The sequence below is a fragment of the Panthera uncia genome, unplaced genomic scaffold, assembly GCF_023721935.1.
Source record: "Panthera uncia isolate 11264 unplaced genomic scaffold, Puncia_PCG_1.0 HiC_scaffold_1873, whole genome shotgun sequence".
NCBI lineage: Eukaryota > Metazoa > Chordata > Mammalia > Carnivora > Felidae > Panthera > Panthera uncia.
In genome coordinates this window covers 1-20,670 of record NW_026058551.1, presented here as the reverse complement: position 1 = coordinate 20,670, position 20,670 = coordinate 1, and the positions used below count along the sequence as shown (strand labels likewise).

The following is a 20,670-nucleotide window of genomic DNA, read 5'->3' as shown; positions in this document are numbered from 1 at the left end:
TGGCCTATCTTCAGCAACATTACATGATCACACAGTGTGCCTTTTAGAGTACTAATCTATTAGCATTTCTGTCTTTGTTGTTTTACTGCCCTTATTTTCTCGTTGTCCCCATTTCTTCAACTATAAATTTTTGTAAACTACTTAAAGTCTAAAATTTTCTGCCATGTCACACCCACTCACTGATGCCATTTCTATCTCCTAGAGTTGCATAAAAGAATTCTAGGCTCTCTTCTCCATAACAGCCCTTCAACACTCATGTCCTCCACGAAATCTTTTTTTTTTTTTTTTTTAGATACCAGAGTCTCACTTTCTTCAGCAGTTTGTCCTAGATGTGAGCTCCTAAAGCATCTTTCATCCTTCTAGACTCAAATGATGCCTCATCTTCTCTGGACATCTCTAGCCCCTGTTCAGGGCACCCCTCCCCTGCAGCACCTACAGCAACCACATGCAATGAGTGGTTCTCACACTTGCCTCTCCCACCAGACTGGGGACTCCTGAAAAACAGAGGCGGTGTCCTGTGTGCCTTCAAAGAGTACCTAGCCAGGCCCAAGGCATAATATAATAAAATATGCTAATAAGTTTTTGTTGAGGAAATAAATGATTGAATATACACATACATACAACATAACTTCCTCACTCCTATGCGTGCCAAAAGAAAGCCAAGCCAGGAAGAAAAGGGAGAAGCCAGTTCAGTTCAGTTGTTTGAGGGCTTCTCCTTCTGACAGCTGTTTCTCCATAGGACTCTCCCGAAGAGCCTTGAGGCCCTAGACACCCGGCCAAGCTTATTCTCCAGCCAAATCCAGAGTAAATGCACGTAAGACAGAATTGGTCCTGAGAGGGCAACTGGGCTAAGTTTTCACAGAAAGAAAGGATCTCACAGATCAAAAATGCAGGATGCTGGATGCTCCAGTTGGTATTTATTTTAACAACACAGCCTCACATAGGTGCTAATTATGTGCCAGGCATTGTTCTGAGCTCTTTACAAATATCTTATTTAATCTTTGTAACAACTTCATGAGATAGGTACTATTTCTATCCCCGTTTTATTTTCATTTATAGTTTTCTTAGCATTTGAGTCAGCTATCCTGAAACAAAGGAAGATATAACTATTCCATCACTAAGTACAAGAAAATTGGTTACATTTAGTACCAGTGCATACATGGTGGACAAATCAAACCTTAGCCTTTGACCTGAGACCTGGATGCATGGAATACCGCATCATTCAGTAAGCATTTATTGAGCACCTACCAGCACTGCCCTCCGGGAGCTCACAGCCTGGTGGAGGAAACAGCACACACCTAAACAAATAAATTACCAGGTCCCATGACAAGCACATTAGAATCAAAGATGCAATACAGTGCTGGCGGCAAGAGGAAGTAATGATCTCTGACTAGATGAGAAGGCTTCCTGGAGGGTATGATGGCTGAGTTCCATTTTAATGGATGGTCCGGGGCTTACCATGGAGCAGCAGAGATGGGGGAGGGGGGAGTTTGTGAGAGTACAGAGGTGCAGGGAACCACTGGCAGTGGGGAGCAGGAGGGGAGGAGCTGGGGAGCGAGGGATTATCACTGGGTGGTGGCCTTGGCTACAATACTATGAAGCTCAAAGTCACTAATGGATATGATAGTCATTCCTGTTCTAGGAAGATTCTTTGAGAAGCAGTGTGAGAGATGATGTCATGATCAAACAGAGAGAGAGAGAGAGAGAGGTGTTGGGAGGCTGTTGCAATCAACCAAGCAAGAAACAGTGTGCTCCTTAGCTAGAGAACTGGATTCTAGGCATATTTGGGAACCCAAAGCTTCAGATTGACTGGAAGGCTGGTGTAGGGGATCAAGGTGACACTTCAGCTTCTACTTAGAAGACCGGGAGGGCGGTGCAGCCAGTGAAACGGGGAGCATGAGCTGGGAACCCCCCTGGCAAGGATGAGGACAGTTCAAGCAGCCTCCAAGCTTGGGAAAGACAAACAGGTGGCAGACATTTTCTTAATTATCACCGAGCAGTACTGCAGTCTCACTCACATCTCCCTTTAATAAAATATGATGCATTTCACTCTGTCATCATAGTGAAAAATCATTGCCCTTTGCAGGAAATTAATAACCTTTCAAATTAATAACCTTTGGGTAGGAAAATTGGTTTCATTAATACCTCCCCTTGCACTTTGTTAGGTTCATCATCTCTCTATCCTGCTGTCCCCTGAAACCAAAAGCCCAAGACTTAATGTCTGAGAAGCCTGAATGACTTTATGCTCAGAATGAATGGTCGGGATCCTTAGTAATTGGACTCAATTGAATTCACCGACCAAAAATGCTGGTGTGGTCTTATGGCTGCCCCTCAGTCCTGGAGAGCCCACCATGAGCTGGAAGGGAGGATGAGGGCAACCTTCCCCAGCTCCCAGCCTGATCCCTAATCATGGCAGAAAAGATGTCACCCATCTTGTTGTCACAACCTGAGAAACTAACACCTCCCCGGGCTTCTCCCAGCCCCTGAGCAAAGGCGTCAGTCTTTGACCAACACCATGGCCTTGACAGCTGTTGGGCTGCCTGACAGAGTTGTGTGACTGCTCACTACAACTCCAAAATGGCTCAAGATCAAGGTTAGGCTCCCCTAAAAGAGAGACTAGAAGGCATTTTGAAAAAACAACAGAAGGTAAAATCTTGAAAACAATCTTTCGCTGCCTATCTCATTCTTCCACAGTCTTTGAAAGATTCCAAATGGATACACATTTATCCTTTTCTACTGAAAAACTCCTTAGCAGCAGCCTTATCATCTAGGGCATCAAGTCCAGACTCCCCAGCATCCCAGGGCCCAGGATATTCCAACTGCCCAGCCTTGTCTTCCTCTTCCTCATGCCCACAAGGTACCACCCTCTGAGCCCTAACTCTTCTGTTCCCCCAGCTCAGAAAGCCCTGCTCTCTCCCGCCACTGATGCACCCACCCCCCCAAAAGCCCTTGTCCATCCTTCCAGGCAGGATCAGCATCACTTTCCCTGAAAAGTCTTCTCTGAATGTTACTCCCTCCATCAAGCAGAATCAGCCACTCCTTTGAGATCCTCTCTGCCCCAACCCTACCTGGTCTGTGCAAGTCTGCATAGTATAATTTGACTACAAGTGACAACAGGCTGAGCTACATGAGCAAATGCATAGTGTCATCTAACAAAGGTGCTCTATTCATGGTTTCTGCAGCATAGGGATGTAGGCAATTGGAATCAGAGGGTGTGTGTTCAAATCCTGACTCCACCACTTACTGGCAGTGTGATTTGGGGTGAAATACTCATCTTCCACAACTGCCTCTTCCATATCCCTAGCGTCTCTGAGTTACTCCACTGTCTGACTGGCTGATCCCATAGTCCCCAGGATGGCAGGACGGAGGATCTGGTCCCTCCACCTCTGTGTTCGATTCTCCTCGGTCAGCCTTCATCATCTCCCAGGGGAGAAATGGCCATTCTGCTGGACACGCTCTTTTGGGTTCCCTGAAGCTGCAGTTCGTGCCTACCTCTAGCACCTCACAGCAACCCCGCTGGCTGGTGCTTTTAGAAACTTCTGGGCTGTCCCAGAGCTGGCAGAAGCAGAACAGATGCCAGGGTAAATACTGTCTCCAATCTTATATTCCAGGGCCATTTGGAAGAAGACCGAGAGCTGCTGAAACAAAGAAAGCATCGCAGGAGACAGAGATCAGATTCCTGCTTTTTCAAGAAGAAACGGATAAGGGCTGTCAGATTCGGCTCAATCACCCAGACACGTTACAGCAGTGTGGCTTCAACTCCTCTCTGCCTCTGGTGATGATAATCCACGGGTGGTCGGTAGGAAATGCTGACATGCCTTTTTTCTCTCTGCTTTTACATTTTCTGTTTTTTTCTCCCTCATGTGTCCAATTTTAATAAAAAGATAGGAAACCAGTGATAAAAACTTCATGCATAATATTAAAATGTAAAGCACATTCTAATTTTCCAAGTGCTTCCCCACACAGCATCTCATTGATTATCTCAATGCCATGAATGAGCAGGATAGGGAAAATAGAATTATCTCCACATTTCAGATAATAAAATACGGCTCAAAGAATCACACAGCACATGAAGGCCCATAAGTGATTGCAGTCCATGCAAGTGAATCTGCATGTTCCACAAGAGGAGGTAGGAAGCTACAGAAGACATAGTCTCCCAGTGAAATGTTGCAACTGTAAGGTTTAAATACAGGTGCAAGTAACGGAAACTCAATTGGCAATAGTTCAAATAAACCAGAAGTTTGTTCCTATTTCACACAACAGTCTGGAGGTATGCAGTCCAAGTCCTCAGGGACCTAGCTCATTTCCAGCTTAGTAGTCTGCCACCCTTAGACTGTAGCATTTGTCCTTATAATCCAAGATGGCAGCCAGAGCACCAGTCGTCACATCTTTATTCCAGGAAGCACAATTAGTAAAGGGTGTACACAAAGGAGTCAAGGAGTAGGGTTTTTTTTTAAACAGCTTTATTGAGATCTAATTCACATACCATATAACTCATCCATTTAAAGTATACAATCCAATGGCTTTTGCTATAAAAGAGTGGTACTTTTTTGGTTAGCTACCCAGAAGCATCTGTGAAATGCTTCCAGTTACAGTCATTGGCCATAGCTAAGTAGAAATGTGACTGAGACATGCAGCCTCTTAAGGAAAATGTAGCCCTTCTCGGATGCTGAAAATCCTGGACAAGGGGGAGAAAGAATATTGTAGGCAATGACTGAACTCAAACTAAGCAAGGACTTGTCTCCCAGACAGAATTGTACCTCCCTGGCTCCCCAACAACCCACGATTTGAAGCTCAGTTGACAGCTTGAAACCTCCAGAGATTTGGGGGGTCTATTTCATGACTTGGAAATCTTTCCCTGACTTCTAGTTGAAAAATACTCTTGGGACTCCTGGGTGGCTCAGTCAGTTAAGTGTCTAACCCTGGCTCAGGTCATGATCTCACAGTCGTGAGCCCTGCATTGGGCTCCTCACTCAGCATGAAATAGAAAAAAGAAAGAAAAGAAAGAAAGAAAGAAAGAAAGAAAGAAAGAAAGAAAGAAGAGAAAGGAAGAAAGAAAGAGGGAGGAAGGAAGGAAGAGAAAGGAAAGAAGGAAGGAAGGAAGAGAGAAAGAAAGAAAGAAAGAAAGAAAAAAAGGAAGGAAAGAAGAGAGAAACAAAGAAAGAAAGAAAGAAGAAGGAAGGAAGAGAAAGGAAGAAAGAAAGAGGAAGGAAGGAAGGAAGAGAAAGGAAAGAAGGAAGGAAGGAAGAAAGAGAAGAAAGAAAGAAAGAAAGAAAGAGGAAGAAAGAAAGAAAGAAAGAAAAAGGAAGAAAGAAAGAAAGAAAAAGGAAGGAAAGAAGAGAGAAAGAAAGAAAGAGAAAGGAAGGAAAGAAGAGAGAAAGAAAGAAAGAAAGAAAGAAAGAAAGAAAAGAAAGAAAAATACTCTTGAAACCCTCATCTCTCCTACCATAGAGAACAAAAGGAGCCCGTCAACCCACCAGCCACTCTTTCCACATGTATTCAAGGAGAGCCTGCTATGTGCAGGCTCACAGCCCCCATGAACAAAACAGACCCTGTTCCTGGTCTCACGTGGTAGACCACGTGGTGATGCCACATGGGTATAGCCACGAGGTGGGGTGCTGCCATTGCTACAGGGGAAAGCAGTGGTGACTATAGCCTGCTAGCAGCTTCCCCGTAGGATTCAAAGAGCTCCCACCCTAAGGAAGTGGAGGTTCCTAACACCCCAGGGTCCACAGTGAGGGTGGTGATGGGTTTTCCTGCTGCTAAAGAAGAGACCTAACATAGACTGAGGCCTTACCGTAAGTTAGACCCTTTACATTATACATCAACCCATTTAATCCCCACACCTCCCTATGAGGTGGGTTAGTATCTCTCACATCAGGAAAATGCACTCAGAGAGGTCAAGCAGCTACCATAGTCACAGCCAACAGTGGACACAAATTCACCCAGAACACTCACACTCCAAGTTCACACTCTCAAAGACTCCTAGTTCACTGGGCCTTTGTCAGAGGGGTTTGAATGGGCCCCCCGATTCTGCAGCAGGCTTCACACTGCAAACTCCTAGCTGTGGCTTTCTCCAGCTGGGGTAGGAGCTCAATCCATGCTTCTTTAAGAAAAACAGAGGGCAGAATGCTAAGATGAAACATGTTTTTAAAGGGAACCAAAGAGCAGACTCTCTCCAATGGGAACCCTGCGGGAAGATATGGATTAGAAGGAGGCAAGTCACTGTAGAGAAGAGTATCCTATTTCTTCAGCTGCTTTAGCCAAACAGACTTTCCTTACAAGAAAACAGAGAGAAAGTGGGAAGGAAGGAATGCATCCAGAGGAGAGATGTGCGAAGGGGTGGAGGAGAAGCTGGAGCTGAGAGCCACCAAGTCACAAAGGCTGCACACAGCACAGCTGGGGCTTCTTCCAGGTGCTCTCCCTCTGACCCTGCCCACTACACACTCCCTGCCCCCCTCACCCTCCCTGCCCCCCTCACCCTCCCTGCCCCCTTCACTTCCCCTGCCCCCATCACCCTCCCTGCCCCCCTCACCTTCCCTTCCCCCCTCACTCCTCCTGCGCCCCTCACCCTCCCTGCCCCCATCACCCTCTCTGCCCCCCTCACTTTCCCTGCCCCCCTCACCCTCTCTGCTCCCCTCACTCTTCCTGCCCTCCTCACTCCTCCTGCCCCCATCACCCTCCCTGCATCCCCTCACCTTCCCTGCGCCCCACTTAGACTCCAGCAACACTCAACTGCTTGGAGCTCGTTCCACTCTCCTGTGATTTCTCTCCTCTTGGCCTTGGCTCAGGCTATGCTTTCTGCCTACAGTATTCTCCCTCTTCTCCTTCGGAACAGTATCCATTATATGTAAGGTGCTCCAAAAATATTTGTTAACTGAATTAATGACTAAATAAGTATCTTGTTTACAAAATGCTACATGAAGATAGCAGGGTTTTCTTACCAGGGTCTTTTACCAGAATGCACTCTTCATTCTTAAAATCTAGATGGGAATATATCTATTACTACTAGTAATAACAACAACAACAGCTGCATCGCTATGTAAATAACTATTAACATAACTGCATAACTAAATAACTCTGTGTAACTAACATCTCCTGAGTGCTTACCACATTCCAGGCGGCGTTCTAAGTGCTTTCCATCTATTAACTGATTTCATCTTCACGACAATCCTGGAAAAAGCGCTATTATTTTCCCCATTTCCAGATGGGGAAACTGAGGCATGGAAAAGTTAACTAACTTGCCTAAGGTCACGCAGCTAGTAACTGACAGAGTCTGGATTTGAACCCAAGGTGCCCTACGCACACGAAAAGCACTGGGTGAACATGAGTAAGTGGACCCACCTGACCTAGGAATGACCTGCCGCGTCATCAGTATTGTTCTGCAGCCTCGCCTCCCACTGTCTAGTCTTGAGCCACACCAGACTCTTTCCCTAAACACACCACGGGGCCCTTTCCTAACTCTGTGTGCTCTTCCTTCTGCCTGGACCACCCTAGACAGCCGTGCCCCACACTCACCAGCCCACCCTTACTCTTGTAAGTGAACTCCTATTTGTCCTTGCAGGCGCAACACAAATGTCTTTGTTCTGTGAGCCTGTCAGGAGTACCCTGCAGGCTGGTTCTCAAACAAGGCGCATACACAGAAAGTTTCTCCATAAATGGGTATTGAGCTCCTGCCATGCTCCAGCCCATGGTGCTTTATTCCCTCGAAAGCGAGCAGATGAGTGGGCCAGAGGAGAGCAAAGGAGCTGGGATTCAGAGCCGTGGCTGTGGCCATGGCCCAGCAGGCCTCCCTCCTGGAGCCGAAGGTACCAGAGCTGATGCTCAAAGGATAGGTCAGCTTTAGCACCTGGTTACACAGACTTTTCCATGATTTTAAGGCTCAGAAACTCTTAAAATAGGGACACATTAAGAGAACAGCTCTCAGCTGGAGGCCAGGGGTAGCCCCCAGGGGACATTTGGCAAAGCCTGGAGACATTGTTGGTTTTCACAGCTTGGCAGGAAGGGTACTGCTGGCACCTATGTGGCAGAGACCAGAGATGCTGCTGGATATGCTACAACGCACAGGACAGCCCCCACAAGAAGAAGGATCTGGCCCAAAATGTCAGTAGTGCCAAGGTCGAGAGACCCCCTCCCTCCCCCCACCCCGAAGCCTTTTTTTCTGGAAAGAAGGATCCAGCATTAGTTAGCCAAGACTTGGAGAATTTAAAAAGTGAAGCGAGAGAAAGAAGAGGCCCCTCTGGCCTCTCCCGGTTACACTGACTACTCTGTGGGCCCCTCCCGGTTACACTGACTACTCTGTGGGCCCACGTGCAGGTGGATGGCTTTCTGGAAGACTGGATCTGGCAGATGGTTGCCGCACTGAAGTCTGGGCTGGCCCAGCCAGTGAACGTGGGGCTGGCGGACTGGCTCACCCTGGCCTACCACCACTACACCATGGCTGTCCACAACACCCGCCTCGTGGGCCGCGAGGTGGCCGCTCTCATCCGGTGGCTGGAGGTGAGCCCTGCCCCGACCTCCCCTTCCCTCCCTTCCTCTCCCTTCCCGTAAGTGTCAGTGAATTAAGCTGGTCTCCAAGCAGCCCAGGCGGGAGGACCGCTCTGCTAACCCTGTAGAAATGGGAGGGCTGGGGTGGAGATGGGACATCAGGTTCCCCTCAGATGCCTTGCTTAAACCCCTATTTTGCAGAACTATCTTCCCCTCTCCCATCCACTGTTTCTTTTATGCTCACTCCCTAGGATGTGCTGAGGGATCTAAACATACCTGTAACACCATCAAACCCCACGCAAATGAACAGGATCACCGTGCAAGGCATTAAGGTGCTAATAAAGGCAGGCAGAGGGGCAGCATCACCAGGCAGGGTCCCAGGTAGCTGAGACTGAAAGGTGGGAGCCAGCAAAAGTGAGAAACCAGGGGCGCCGAGGTGGCTCAGTTGGTTAAGCATCTGATGTCAGCTCAGGTCATGATCTCACAGTTCGTGAGTTCAGGCCCCATGTGGGGCTCTGAGCTCACGGCACAGAGCTTGTTTTGGATTCTGTGTCTCCTTCTCTCTCCCCGTCACCTGCTTGTGCGCTCTCTCTCTCTCAAAATGAATAAACTTAAAAAAAAAAAAAAGGTGAGAAACCAGTTTGGGTCTGAAGGATGAATTAAGCACCTCATTTGCCACCCAGCGCAAAGAACAGGGTGGGAGCCAAGAACAAGCTGGACCCACACGAGGTTACCGTCCAGCAGCTCTCCCCTGTAACCATCTTGCCTCTGTCTTCCAGGAATCTGTTCAATTTTCTCGAAGCAATGTACACCTAATTGGGTACAGCCTGGGTGCACATGTCGCAGGATTCGCTGGCAGTTACATCGGCGGAAAGCACAAGATCGGGAGAATTACAGGTAATTGTGCCTGATAACTAACAACCACGGGGGGCGGGGAGAGGCGGGCGTGGTCGTGTGCAGGACCCGCTTCTACAGCAGTCCCGTAATTACCAGGTCCCCAGCTTTCTTCACGCGGCTCCAGTGTTCACAGGAAGACTGGTTACAGGGCGTCAAACATGACCACTGTCACAGACTGCTGTTCCTCGAGAATTCAGAATAAATTACAGCCTCAACTTCTGGTGCCTCTCCTCCAACAGGTGCCTCTCGTAGTCATGCCAAATAGGACCTAAAAAGTAGGCTTTCTATACACTGTTCTACCAGCAAAGAGTTTTTCAACCTGTAGTTTAAAAAGCCCAATATGAGCAAGTTAAAAAATCACAGGCTGAAATGTGCAGTAACATCAGCCACGTTTGTGAAACATACGGGTCTTACTCTGGGACCTATTTGGACTGAGGCAGGGAGCTCTACACTCACTTGGGAACGGCCCCAGATACCCAGAAAGAACTGGGGTTGTGTGAGAAGGTCTTTCCCCCCAGGCATCATAGACACCAACCTCATCCCCCATGCTGCCCCACAGTTCTGTTTTTGAAGAACACGTCTCACCAGATATTTCCCTAACCAAGTCCCCAAGGCCCCCAGATACCCACAGGACGAAACTCAGAAAGCCCAAACAAGGCCCCAGAGTTCTCCGACCTCCCCTCCAGCCGTTCCCTCCCCGTAGTCCCAGGCGTCCATGACACTAGGTCTTTCTCCACTTCACAAACATGCCATTGCCTCCTATGCTTCTGGGCTTTTGCCTGTCCTTTTCTTTTTGCCTGGAACTTTTTACTACCACTTACCCACCCAGCCCTGGTCTGGGCAAACTCCTACTCATCCTTCAAGACCTAGCAGGTCAAAGCAATAATACTTCACAGGCTAAAACAATTCAAAGGAAATTTGAGATGACTAGCGTTGTTGTGGCCTTTAACTTTATCAAGTCAGAACATTTTTGGCAGCTGACATCTATGATTCCCATCACTTCACCAAAGAAGAAGTTAAAAGATAATGGCAGACATTTAAAAGAAAGAAATTTGTCATTATGAGAACTCACTTCCTCACCCTTATTTTATTTATTTATTTTTTATCTTGCTGGTGACTGGGGAGCCCTGCTTCACAGGCCACTGTTCATGGCCCCACCTCTGTGATTTAACCCTCCATAGGCTGGGGGTGACCAGACCTTCCACAGAAGGCCAATGAGAACCATTGCCAAGCAACCAGGCCTCGAAGGCTAAGTCAGAACCGCAGGGAGGTGACCCCAGGCCCCAGCACCCTCTCCACTCTGGCTGGCGTCATGGGCCACATCAGGCATTATTAGCCAGGCTCACTCATGTCAGAGGCGGCAGGACAGCTAATCACTGCTGTCATCTCATACTCATACCCATGAAGAACAGAATAAAATCACACCAAGACATCTTTCATTTGTAACCATGGGTGAGAGCTGGAGACAGGCGCTCTCACCGCCCCCTATCAATTCCTTCACCCCCAACAGGGATGGAAGCTAGGGCTGATGTGGGACATCAAAGGGCCTTGCAGTGAAGGTGAAGGAAAAAAGACAGAGGAAAAACTCTGAGTGCATAAATACTCCCCAACTACAGTCAGCCAGGAGCTGCGCTTAGTCTCATGCACACACATCTGTCACTTGACCAGAGCTTTGAGCCGTCCTATTTGCTCATGACATTTTCACCGGGGAACAGTGATGTCCCAAGGCTGTTCTGGACATTCCAAGGAAATGACACTGGTGTAGGAGAAAAGCCAGCTCATTTGGGGAAATTGTTGACAACATACAGGCAAATAAACTCCTTCTTTGTTGGGTAGGTTAGAACTACTTACAATAAGCACAGCGGGCTTTTTTTTGTATGCAAACAGATGTTCTTGAAAGTAGCTTGAGAGGTACTTAAAATTGATTCGCTTAAATAAATCAAGCATTCCCTCATAACCTTATTTCTACCACTGGATAGTTCCAGCAGACCTCTCTCCCCATTAGATAACGCACAGCCTGTGTCTAATTTTCGGCACCATGAATTACTGTGGTTTTACTGCGAAAGGTTATAGCAAGATTTTCTAGAGAAAGCTTATCCCGTAGGATTTTCTTCTTCCTGCTAGCTCGTGAATGTATAATAACATCAAAAAACTAAAAAGGGCATTCTCCTTGTGTCCCCTTGCTTCCACCTAACCCTTACCGTTGCTTTCCTGTTAGGGCTGGATGCCGCGGGCCCTCTGTTTGAGGGATCTTCGCCCAGTGACCGTCTTTCACCAGATGATGCCAATTTTGTGGACGCCATTCACACCTTTACCCGGGAGCACATGGGCCTGAGCGTGGGCATCAAACAGCCCATAGCACACTATGACTTCTACCCCAATGGGGGCTACTTCCAACCTGGCTGCCACTTCCTACAGCTCTACAAACACATTAGCAAGCACGGCTTAAATGGTGAGAAGGAGGGCCAGGCCGAGAGCACTAGCCTGCACTGGCTTCTACCTCCCACACCTGTATGCCGCCCCCAGACCCAGTGAATCTCCAGCTCTGTGGGACTCTGGGAACCGTTGAGCAAGGGTCGGCGCCCAGGGTATATGGTCACCAAACCCACTAGGAGAGAGGGCTTGTGGGAGTGGGTAAGGGCTGGTGTCCCCCCAGGAGGCCCTACTTTTAACTGGCAGTGGTTACTGGAAGCTAAGTACTGACGGTGGGCTGGGGAGCCCCAGGAAGGGATCCCTGCCTCTTAGCCCCACCCAGTGTATGCAACAAAGTCTTTCCAGGGGTACTACCCCTTCTGAAAGTGGAGTCCTGATCCCTGTGGTTATTTCTCCTTCTCTAGAAGCTTCCTCACCCCGGGGGACTTTGTCTATTCTGGACGCACTTAATCGAGCATAGCTTCTTGATCCTTGGTCTGACTGGCGTGGCAGTACCCCTCTTCCACTCTCATGAGGTTTCATCTAGCTGGTCCCACAGGACCTTCCTGGGATTCTTCGGATTCAAAGTTCAGCTCTAATTTGTCACTTCCTTTACACTGGGGCAGGAACTGGATTGTGGCATGATCTGGGCTGTGATCCCACTTCTCTCTCAGATCTGAGACTGAACCAAGAACATGCACATTGACAACATGCACAGGATTAACGAACAAAACTGTCAGCAAAACTCATACATTCCATAGGCATTCCAAATTTCTCATTATTATAAAATATCATCCTGATGAAAACATGCCAACTCACACTAAGCCAGCTGGAGACCTCCACCCCCGCGTACCTTCTTCCCACCTCCATCATCCCAAACCAAGCTGAGAACATGCTCTCTTGTGATTATATCACCACCTTCACCTCTCCAGCATCAGAATGACCTTCACACTCAACATTATCTCATTTTGGCCGGCATCCCAGCCTTCCACCCGCCCACGCCTGACAGAACCTTCTGGGAACTCCCCCTCGCCATTCCTTACATACCCCTCCCATTAGTGTCCCTCCAGTCATTCACGGGTCCTGTTCCATCACCAGCTGACCAACCAGCCCTCTTCCCAGATCTACTCCCTCCCAACGCTCAACACAGGCCTCTAGGATTAGTAACTAGTTGCCTAGTTAAGTACTAGTTTTAAGTACCTCTCTGACCACTTAGTGCCATTTGCTCTCTTGTACTAACCTTCAAAGTGATGGAACCAAGTATGTTTATTGTGCTTGCCCCGTTTTGAGGTGTTTTTTCTCAGTTTTCTTCACCTTTAAGTTTAAAAGCGATCCCATTCTCTGGGCGCCTGGGTGGCTCAGTCGGTTAAGCGACCGACTTCGGCTTGGGTCATGATCTCGTGGTTTGTGGGTTCAAACCCCGTGTCAGGCTCTATACTGACAGCCCAGAGCCTGGAGCCTACTTGAGATCCTGTGTCTCCCCCTCTCTCTGCCACTCCCCTGCTCACGCTCTGTGTCTCTCCATCTCTCAATGATAAATAAATGTTAAAAAAAATTTTTTTTAAAGCGATCCCGTTCTGGGGGTGGTTCTCCCGACACACCTGAACAGAAGGTAGTTTGGTAACTGCTTTAGCACCTCAACACCTCCTGGCTAGGTGACCTTGAATGAGTTAGTGAATGCCTTTGAAGCTCCATTTTCTCATCTATAACAGCTGCCTCAAGGAGCGGTGGGGAAGATTCAGAAAGTGGATGAGTGAAAGCCCTCAGCATGGTACCTGCCTCATAGTAGGTGCACAACAAATGCAGCACTAGTCCAAGAATTAAGGTGTCCAATCTTGGCATTTAGCCTTCAGTACCTTTAGGCAGAGTGACCTGTGCTGTACCTCCACATCAGGTACTTTACATACCTTATGGTGGTTCTTCAACATTCCTTAGGAATAATTTATTAAAGACTAGGTTAAGATTTGGAGAGTTAAAAAAAAAAAAAAAAAAAAAAAAAGGTCAAAAATCCATGCTAGATAAACTTCCTAAACTAGCTGTTTTGGTTTAGGCCCATGCAAACCTGGTTGCTAGGATGTATCCTTCTAGAGGCCAATCCCCTTGCTGGTTTTATAGGCCAGTTACCCAATGGAGGCAATGGCTGCTTTAGGGCAGAGAGTAGACATTGTGGGAGAGACCTCAGTTTTCACCAGACCATTAGCTGAGCCCCAAGAGTAACCTGGCAGTCATTTTCCTAGCTTTGTTAAGAGACATTCCACACAAGCCTGTTCCAGCTAATTCAACCCAAGGCATCAGCCCGTGCACATTTTTAACCATTTAAGACATAAACATATATTTTTTAAGGTTATTTATTTTGCGAGAAAGCGAGTGTGAGCAGGGGGAGCGGGGAGCAGGCAGGCAGAGAGAGAGAGGGAGAGAGAGAATCCCAAGTAGGTTCCACACTGTTAGCAAGGAGCCTGACGCTGGGCTCAATCTCATGAACCGTGAGATCATGACCTGAGCCGAAACCAAGAGTAGAATTCTTAACCGACTGAGCCACCCAGGCGCCCCAAGACATAAATATTTTTTTAATAAATTACACTACCCTGTTTTCCTAAATAATTCAGTGTTTTCTTAGTGACTTAGGCTTCCTATTTAAACACCAGGGTGTCCTCAGGAGCCCCCCACCCCTGAGGTGCCTGGGGTGACAACTCTCCACCACGTGACTGGGAGGGGTCCACTCCTGTAGTTTTCAGTCGATGAGTGGGTCAGCCTCAGCAACCGCCCCCCTCCTTCCCAACATGCCACTGATCTGCGCTGAAAACAATCATCCTTTGGGTTGGGGGTACTTTGGATCAAGGGGTGATAACATCGTTCCTGCCCTGTGTTGCAGCCATCACTCAGACCATAAAATGCTCCCACGAGCGCTCAGTACACCTCTTCATCGACTCCCTGCTGCACGCCAGCATGCAGAGCACGGCATACCAGTGCAGCGACATGGGCACCTTCAGCCAGGGCCTGTGCCTGAGCTGCAAGAAGGGCCACTGCAACACGCTGGGCTACCACGTCCGCCAGGAGTGGCAGGGCAAGAAGAGCAAGAAGCTCTTCCTCGCGACGCGGGCCCAGTCCCCCTTCAAAGGTGAGTGTGGGTGGCCCATGAGGCAGCCACTCTTCGGAAGGGTCAGAAGTTCCCCTGAGTCTTTTCCTGCGGCTACTTCAGGCTCTGCTCTTTCAGTGCTTCTAAAACCAAAGATTCCAGATGGTGATGTGGACACGGCCTCTCTCTCGTGTCCACCTTGCTGCCAAGTGCTAGGAGGAGAAAACTTGATACTTTCTGGAACAATCCTTGGGTCAGCCTCTCTTCATCCATCCATGTTCATGGTGCCCTAGAATGTTAGATCCGGAAGGCCCTGAGCAGTTACTCTGACCACCCAGGTCTCACTGTGCAAGGACCTGGAGGTGTCTTCAAACCCCAACTAGAAGCAAGTGCTCTCAGCTCTGCTCACAGCCTCCGTGGGAAAAAAAAAAAAAAAAAAGAGCAAGGCTCCAGGCTATGTTTATAGCTTCTCATTTCCTCTAAAGTTTGGATCAGCCGATCTTACAGGACATTACTGCTCTACTGAGACCCTCCCAAGATGAAGTTTGGCTTCTTCCAACTTTCACAATCAGATCCTTAACCTCAGGGCAGAAACCAAGCCCCGACCACTCTGGGTTGAACCAGAGGTCAGAGCCGTGGCCTCGTTTGGGGCTGGAGCCAGCAGAGAAATGCTCCAGTGAAGCCAGAGTTGTGTCCTCCTTGAGTGAACAAGCTGACATCTGTTGCTATTAACATTTCTGTCTAATCCTTTAAACAGCTCATGAGTGATTTAGCGTCTTACTGTTTCACTGCACATGCTCACCGGTGCCGGGAGGAGCTCGGCCCTGCACTGTTTGATTATTACCGTGCAGAATATTTGTAGCTGCAGAAGGTGAACACGCCATCACCACCACTTTGCATTTATGTGTACCGCATTTTATACAAAACATCAGATGCAGCCGTCAACTCTTTGTGGTCCCCACAGCAGCCAAGCAAGGTCAGCAGGGCCGGTTATGATCTCATTTTAAAGAGGAGGGAAGCACAGCTTGGGTGGAGTGACCCACCCACGGCCATACAGCCTGGAAGGAGGCCAAGAGCCAGGTGCATCCGACCCCCAGCCTCTATTCCTTTTATTATCACACTAGCAAGTTCAAGTTCCCAGGCGATTTATTTTTTAGGCACAGGATTCCTGTTTATCTGAACTTCTGCTCTCTAGCCAAATTTCCCTTCCGTGAAGCCCAGGAATGACAGAAATCCGCTGTGGGCAGCTGATAGCTTCTGAGAGCATTATAGTGAAGGTGGACCTTTCCTGCCTGAGGGGACAGAGGGTCCCCTCTGCTGTCTGACCCTTTGGGGGTGGAGGAGGGAAAGGTACCACCCCAGATCAGGCGAGTGAACTTGGAAGGCCTCCTGCTTAAGGGAGCTTTCCCACCGCAGGCTGCCAATTAGACACTCATTTGGGTTAACCATCTCCTCTTTTAAATGGCAAAGCTGCCTGGAGTGATTAAGCCCCTCTGATAATCACATTTCTCTGGATCTACTTTAAATCGTGGAATGTTAGCATTTCTAGAGACTGTTCTACCCTGCCATTTCATGGACGCAGATACCCAGGCCCAGATGGGGGAAATATTTGCCCAGGGACACAAAGTAAATTTCTGATAGTCAGCATTTAGATCTGGACCTCCAAACAACTGGCTGAGTGATTTTTAACTCAGTAATCTGCCCCTGGTCTGTTCGTGTGGGTGAAGGAGGGAGGAGAGAAGAGGGGGAAGGCTTTGTTTTCTCCTTGACATCAGCTGAGAAGAAAGGAGGCCATTTTTCACCTTCCAGAGCTGAGGTGTGTGAAGTGAAGAGTTTGGTCTAGTCAGAGGACATCTATGGGGGGGCTTAGAACTGGGGGCGCCATGGGGGGCGGGGCCAGGCAAGCACACAGAGAAGGAAGAGGGGAAAGGAAGACCAGTAGACACAGCCAGGCTGAGTTCCTTCCTTTTACCAAGGACCCACGTGCTCGACCACCACACACCACTGGTGTGAGCTCACAGGGCTCTCTTTCCTATGAAGGAGGACCAGAGAGTTGCATTAGGGCAGCACCACCCCACCCCAGCAGCTCCCAAAAGCCCATGTGTTCATCCATTCATTCATTTTTCAAGCATAAGTTGAGCCAGAGTAGGCAGAGTCCCTACTTCACAGGGCTCAGTGGAGACCAGCCACCTCCCACATGTCGATGCTCAGCGCTATCCCAGGAAGATGGGCCATGAGTCACTTGGAGACAAAAATCAGGTGTCTTTATTGCCAACTACTGATCTTGCTCCAGACACTTCTGATGTTCACGGGACCCACGAGGCCAGTGATACGGAGGCTATGAGGCAGGACTGTCTGAAACTGGTCAGAACTCACGTTGGCCTCTAACCGAGACTCCTGTGACAAGCTGTAACCTGCACTACACCCTCCCTTCTTTGGGGCCTCCAAATCCTCCCTGGTTCTGCTTCAGTCCTTCCAGTGAGCAAAATCCTATTCTGTTCGTTGGTGGGGAGCAGCATCCCTGGAGTCACATCAAGCTGTCCTAGGTATGGCCAGAAATTATCCCCAGTTGAGACTGCCTGGTCAGGAGCAGCTGCTCATGGGACACTGCGGTCCATATAATGCTGCATCATCCAGTATGGTAGCCGCTCACCATATGTGGCGATTTAAATTACTTAGAATTAAATACGATAAAAAATTCGATTCCCCAATCACACCGCCTTCCAAGTGCTCAAATAAGTGGCCGCTAGATCAGAGACCACAAAGATGGATCACTTCCATCATCCCAGAAAGTTCTATCGATGGTACTGGCATGAGGCCTTTAATCTAGGTCCCCATAACTACACCTCTCTCCACCCATCATGGTCATGATCATCTCTGACTTGGGCCCCCCAAACCTATTTCTCTGGTATTTGATGAATACTTATAGATTCTTAAAAGAAGAGACTTGCCCAACCCTGGTTACAGAGAACCCGTAATTCATATTTTTCAAGAACATCTAATTGCACGATATATTTTAGTGCAGGATCTGGCTGGGCAAGATAAACATCACCTCCTGATTGTAGCTTCACAAAGGGTGACTAACTTAACCCTCCCACCTCTGCCTCCCAAGATATTTCAACAAAACCATCAAAGGATCTGTTTCCTACAACTGCTGGCTCGCCAGAACCCAGTGCCCACTGGGAGAACACACAGCAGCGGAAGAGAATGGGGAGAGTGACACAAGGCAGTTTATTGTCCACTTCCATTTTCAGTCTCGCAGGAAGAACCCTCACCAGTCCGGGAGCTTGTGTTTTGCTTTGTTTGTTTGTTTGTTCGTTTTTATTTGAAAGAGAGAAAAAAAAAAGCACAGGAGCACACTCCAGCAGGGGAGAGACACGGTCGGGGGGAGGTGAACAGAGAGAGAGAGAGAGAGAAAGAGAGAGAGAGAGAAGAGAGAATCCCAAGCACAGAGCCCAATGTGGGGCTCAATTCCACAACCCTGGGATCATGACCTGAGTCAAAATCAAGAGTCAGATGTTCAACCAACTGAGCCACCCAGAGGCCCCTAGAAGCCTGGGTTCCAAGAGAGAAGAGAGGGGAACATATCCATCCTGAGGAAGTCCTGTTTAGCAAAGGCCACATCTAATTAATCTCCTGGGGTAGGACGAGGCCAGTAGGAGGTGAGGAAGGTGGTGTTTAAGGGGGCCTATTCTGTCCAGGCTCCATGAAGGGTATGTCGTACTCCTTTATCATTTAATCCTTGTGACAACCCAAACAGGGAGACAGGGAGACAGAGATTGAAACGGGTGGGGCTGGGAACGAATTATGGTGAATTTCCCAGTAAATAAATTGAGATCCAGAGAGATTAAGGCTTCCCATAGTCACACAGTTTGTGAGTAGCAAATGCAGCGTGTGACCCCAGGTCTCACTGATTCCATGGCCCTTGCTCTTCCCCTTCACATGGCCTCCTGAGCATAGCACCAAGGCAGGTTCTTCCCCTTCTCTCCCTCTCTCTCTCTCTCTCTCTCTCTCTCTCTCCCTCTCCCTCCCTCCCCCTCCCCCTTCTGCTCTCCCTCTCCCTGTTCCTCCCCCTCTCTCCCTACACTCTGAGCCTCATGCCACCTACGCAAACTTCCTTGAGTACTCTTTCCTCCTGGCTGACCAGACAAACTCTGACTTTGGGTGGTGGGGTTGGGGGGGGGGGGGGGGGGGTCGGTTTGTCTTTGGCTTCTCTCGATGACTTCTTTGGAAGGTTTTTGCTGATTTCCACGGAGAGGTCTAGAAAAACTCATGGGTGTAGTAGACACAGCACAGGCTTGAGATTGGGAATAAGGAATGTCCAGAATTTGGCTTTGTTGCCAACCTTATATGTGACCTTGACCTAGTGACAAAACCTATGTGGGCCTGTTTCTTCAGCCACAAAGTGATTGTATGTGGCTGAGCACGGGGGTGAACCATTAAAAGTGGCACCTATGGGTGCAGCTCAGAACCGTGCCTGGTAAGGTCTGTGTAGAGGAAGGGAGTAGGTGTCACTGGGTTAACACGTTCTACAAGTCGGGCGCTTTTATACCTGCCGTCTCATCACATCCTCACAACAACTCTGTGACAGTGCTCTACATGCCCATTTTACACATGAGGAAACTGAGCTTCAGAGAGGGTACGAGGGCTTGTGGCCATGTGGCAGTAGGTGCGAGAGAGAGGATTCCAGCCCCTCAGTTGAGGGCTCTTATTGCCCTCTCACGTGAAGCACTTAGGGCACAAACAGCAGGAAGCAGGATGCCACTCCTTACCACACACACACTCCCTCATCTCCAACCCCAGCAGAAGAGGCAACTGCCCACAGAAAGGGGAAGTGTCCGGGCTCATGACAACAGGGTGTCAGGGAGGAAAATTTTTCCTTGACCCTTTTGAGGTTCATTTGAAAAAAATTTTTTAATGTTTATTTATTTTTGAGAGAAAGAGCACGTGCTAAAGTGCACTTAAGCAGGGGAGGGGTAGCGAGAGAGGGAGACAGAGTCTGAAGCAGACTCTAGGCTCTGAGCTGTCGGTGCAGAGCCTTATGCAGGGCTCGAACACACAAAATGTGAGATCGTGACCTGAGCCAAAGTCAGACGTTTACCGACTGAGCCACCCAGGTGCCTCAACACTTTTTACGTTCTTTTGGCTGGTCTCTTAATTAAGTTCACATCAAACAGATTTGCAGGAGAAGACCGTAATTTTATAGGGACTAGAACCTCACATAGACACGAGAGATTTAAAGAAGTCAAACATCTGAGGCCTCTTATAAGGAGAAGGGAGCAGGCTGAGGGGCTTCAAAGAAAAGGAAATTAATTTACAGGAAGATGGGAAGATGTTTGGGAAACAAATGCTTGTCACACCAAGCAGAGGCAATGGGACACAGGAATCAACCAACAGGCCCGTCTGAGCTCTGGCTTACCACACCTCACCCGGACTCTGCACCTCTCTGCTGTGGGAGCTCTCTTCCTGCACCAGCTCCCCTCTCCAAATTCTTTGGGGCAAATAAGGGGGAAGCAAGAAGCTCTTCCCGAGTCTTTTGGGCCTTGATTGTTTTCGGCTCAAAATCACCCACGTGCCAAATTAGCACATTTGGGAGAGGCTCGTTCCGGAGTGCTTCGGGGGTATCACACGTGTGGTGCGGTACTATTAAGCCCAAATGTGGGCACCAACATAAGCACATAGCTGCAAAAGACACATGGTCACAAAACCACGTGTGCCTGCCTGTCCTCCAGCCTGCTCTGAGCACGGCTGCCCCCCCCCCGCGCCCCTGCCCAGCACCCTCCTCGGGCGTCTCGGTC

General features: G+C 48.7%; 1 protein-coding gene across 1 annotated transcript; it reads left to right on the top strand.

The window, feature by feature from the left end:
• Positions 1 to 3,682: 3,682 nt before the first annotated feature.
• On the top strand, positions 3,683 to 16,068 carry LOC125917448 (hepatic triacylglycerol lipase-like). The gene is made up of 5 exons (XM_049623648.1): positions 3,683 to 3,799; positions 8,317 to 8,499; positions 9,267 to 9,384; positions 11,603 to 11,836; positions 14,669 to 16,068. The coding sequence occupies exons 1-5, from the start codon at positions 3,779 to 3,781 to the stop codon at positions 15,163 to 15,165; spliced, it is 1,053 nt and encodes a 350-aa protein (XP_049479605.1). The 5' UTR covers positions 3,683 to 3,778; the 3' UTR covers positions 15,166 to 16,068.
• Positions 16,069 to 20,670: the final 4,602 nt, after the last annotated feature.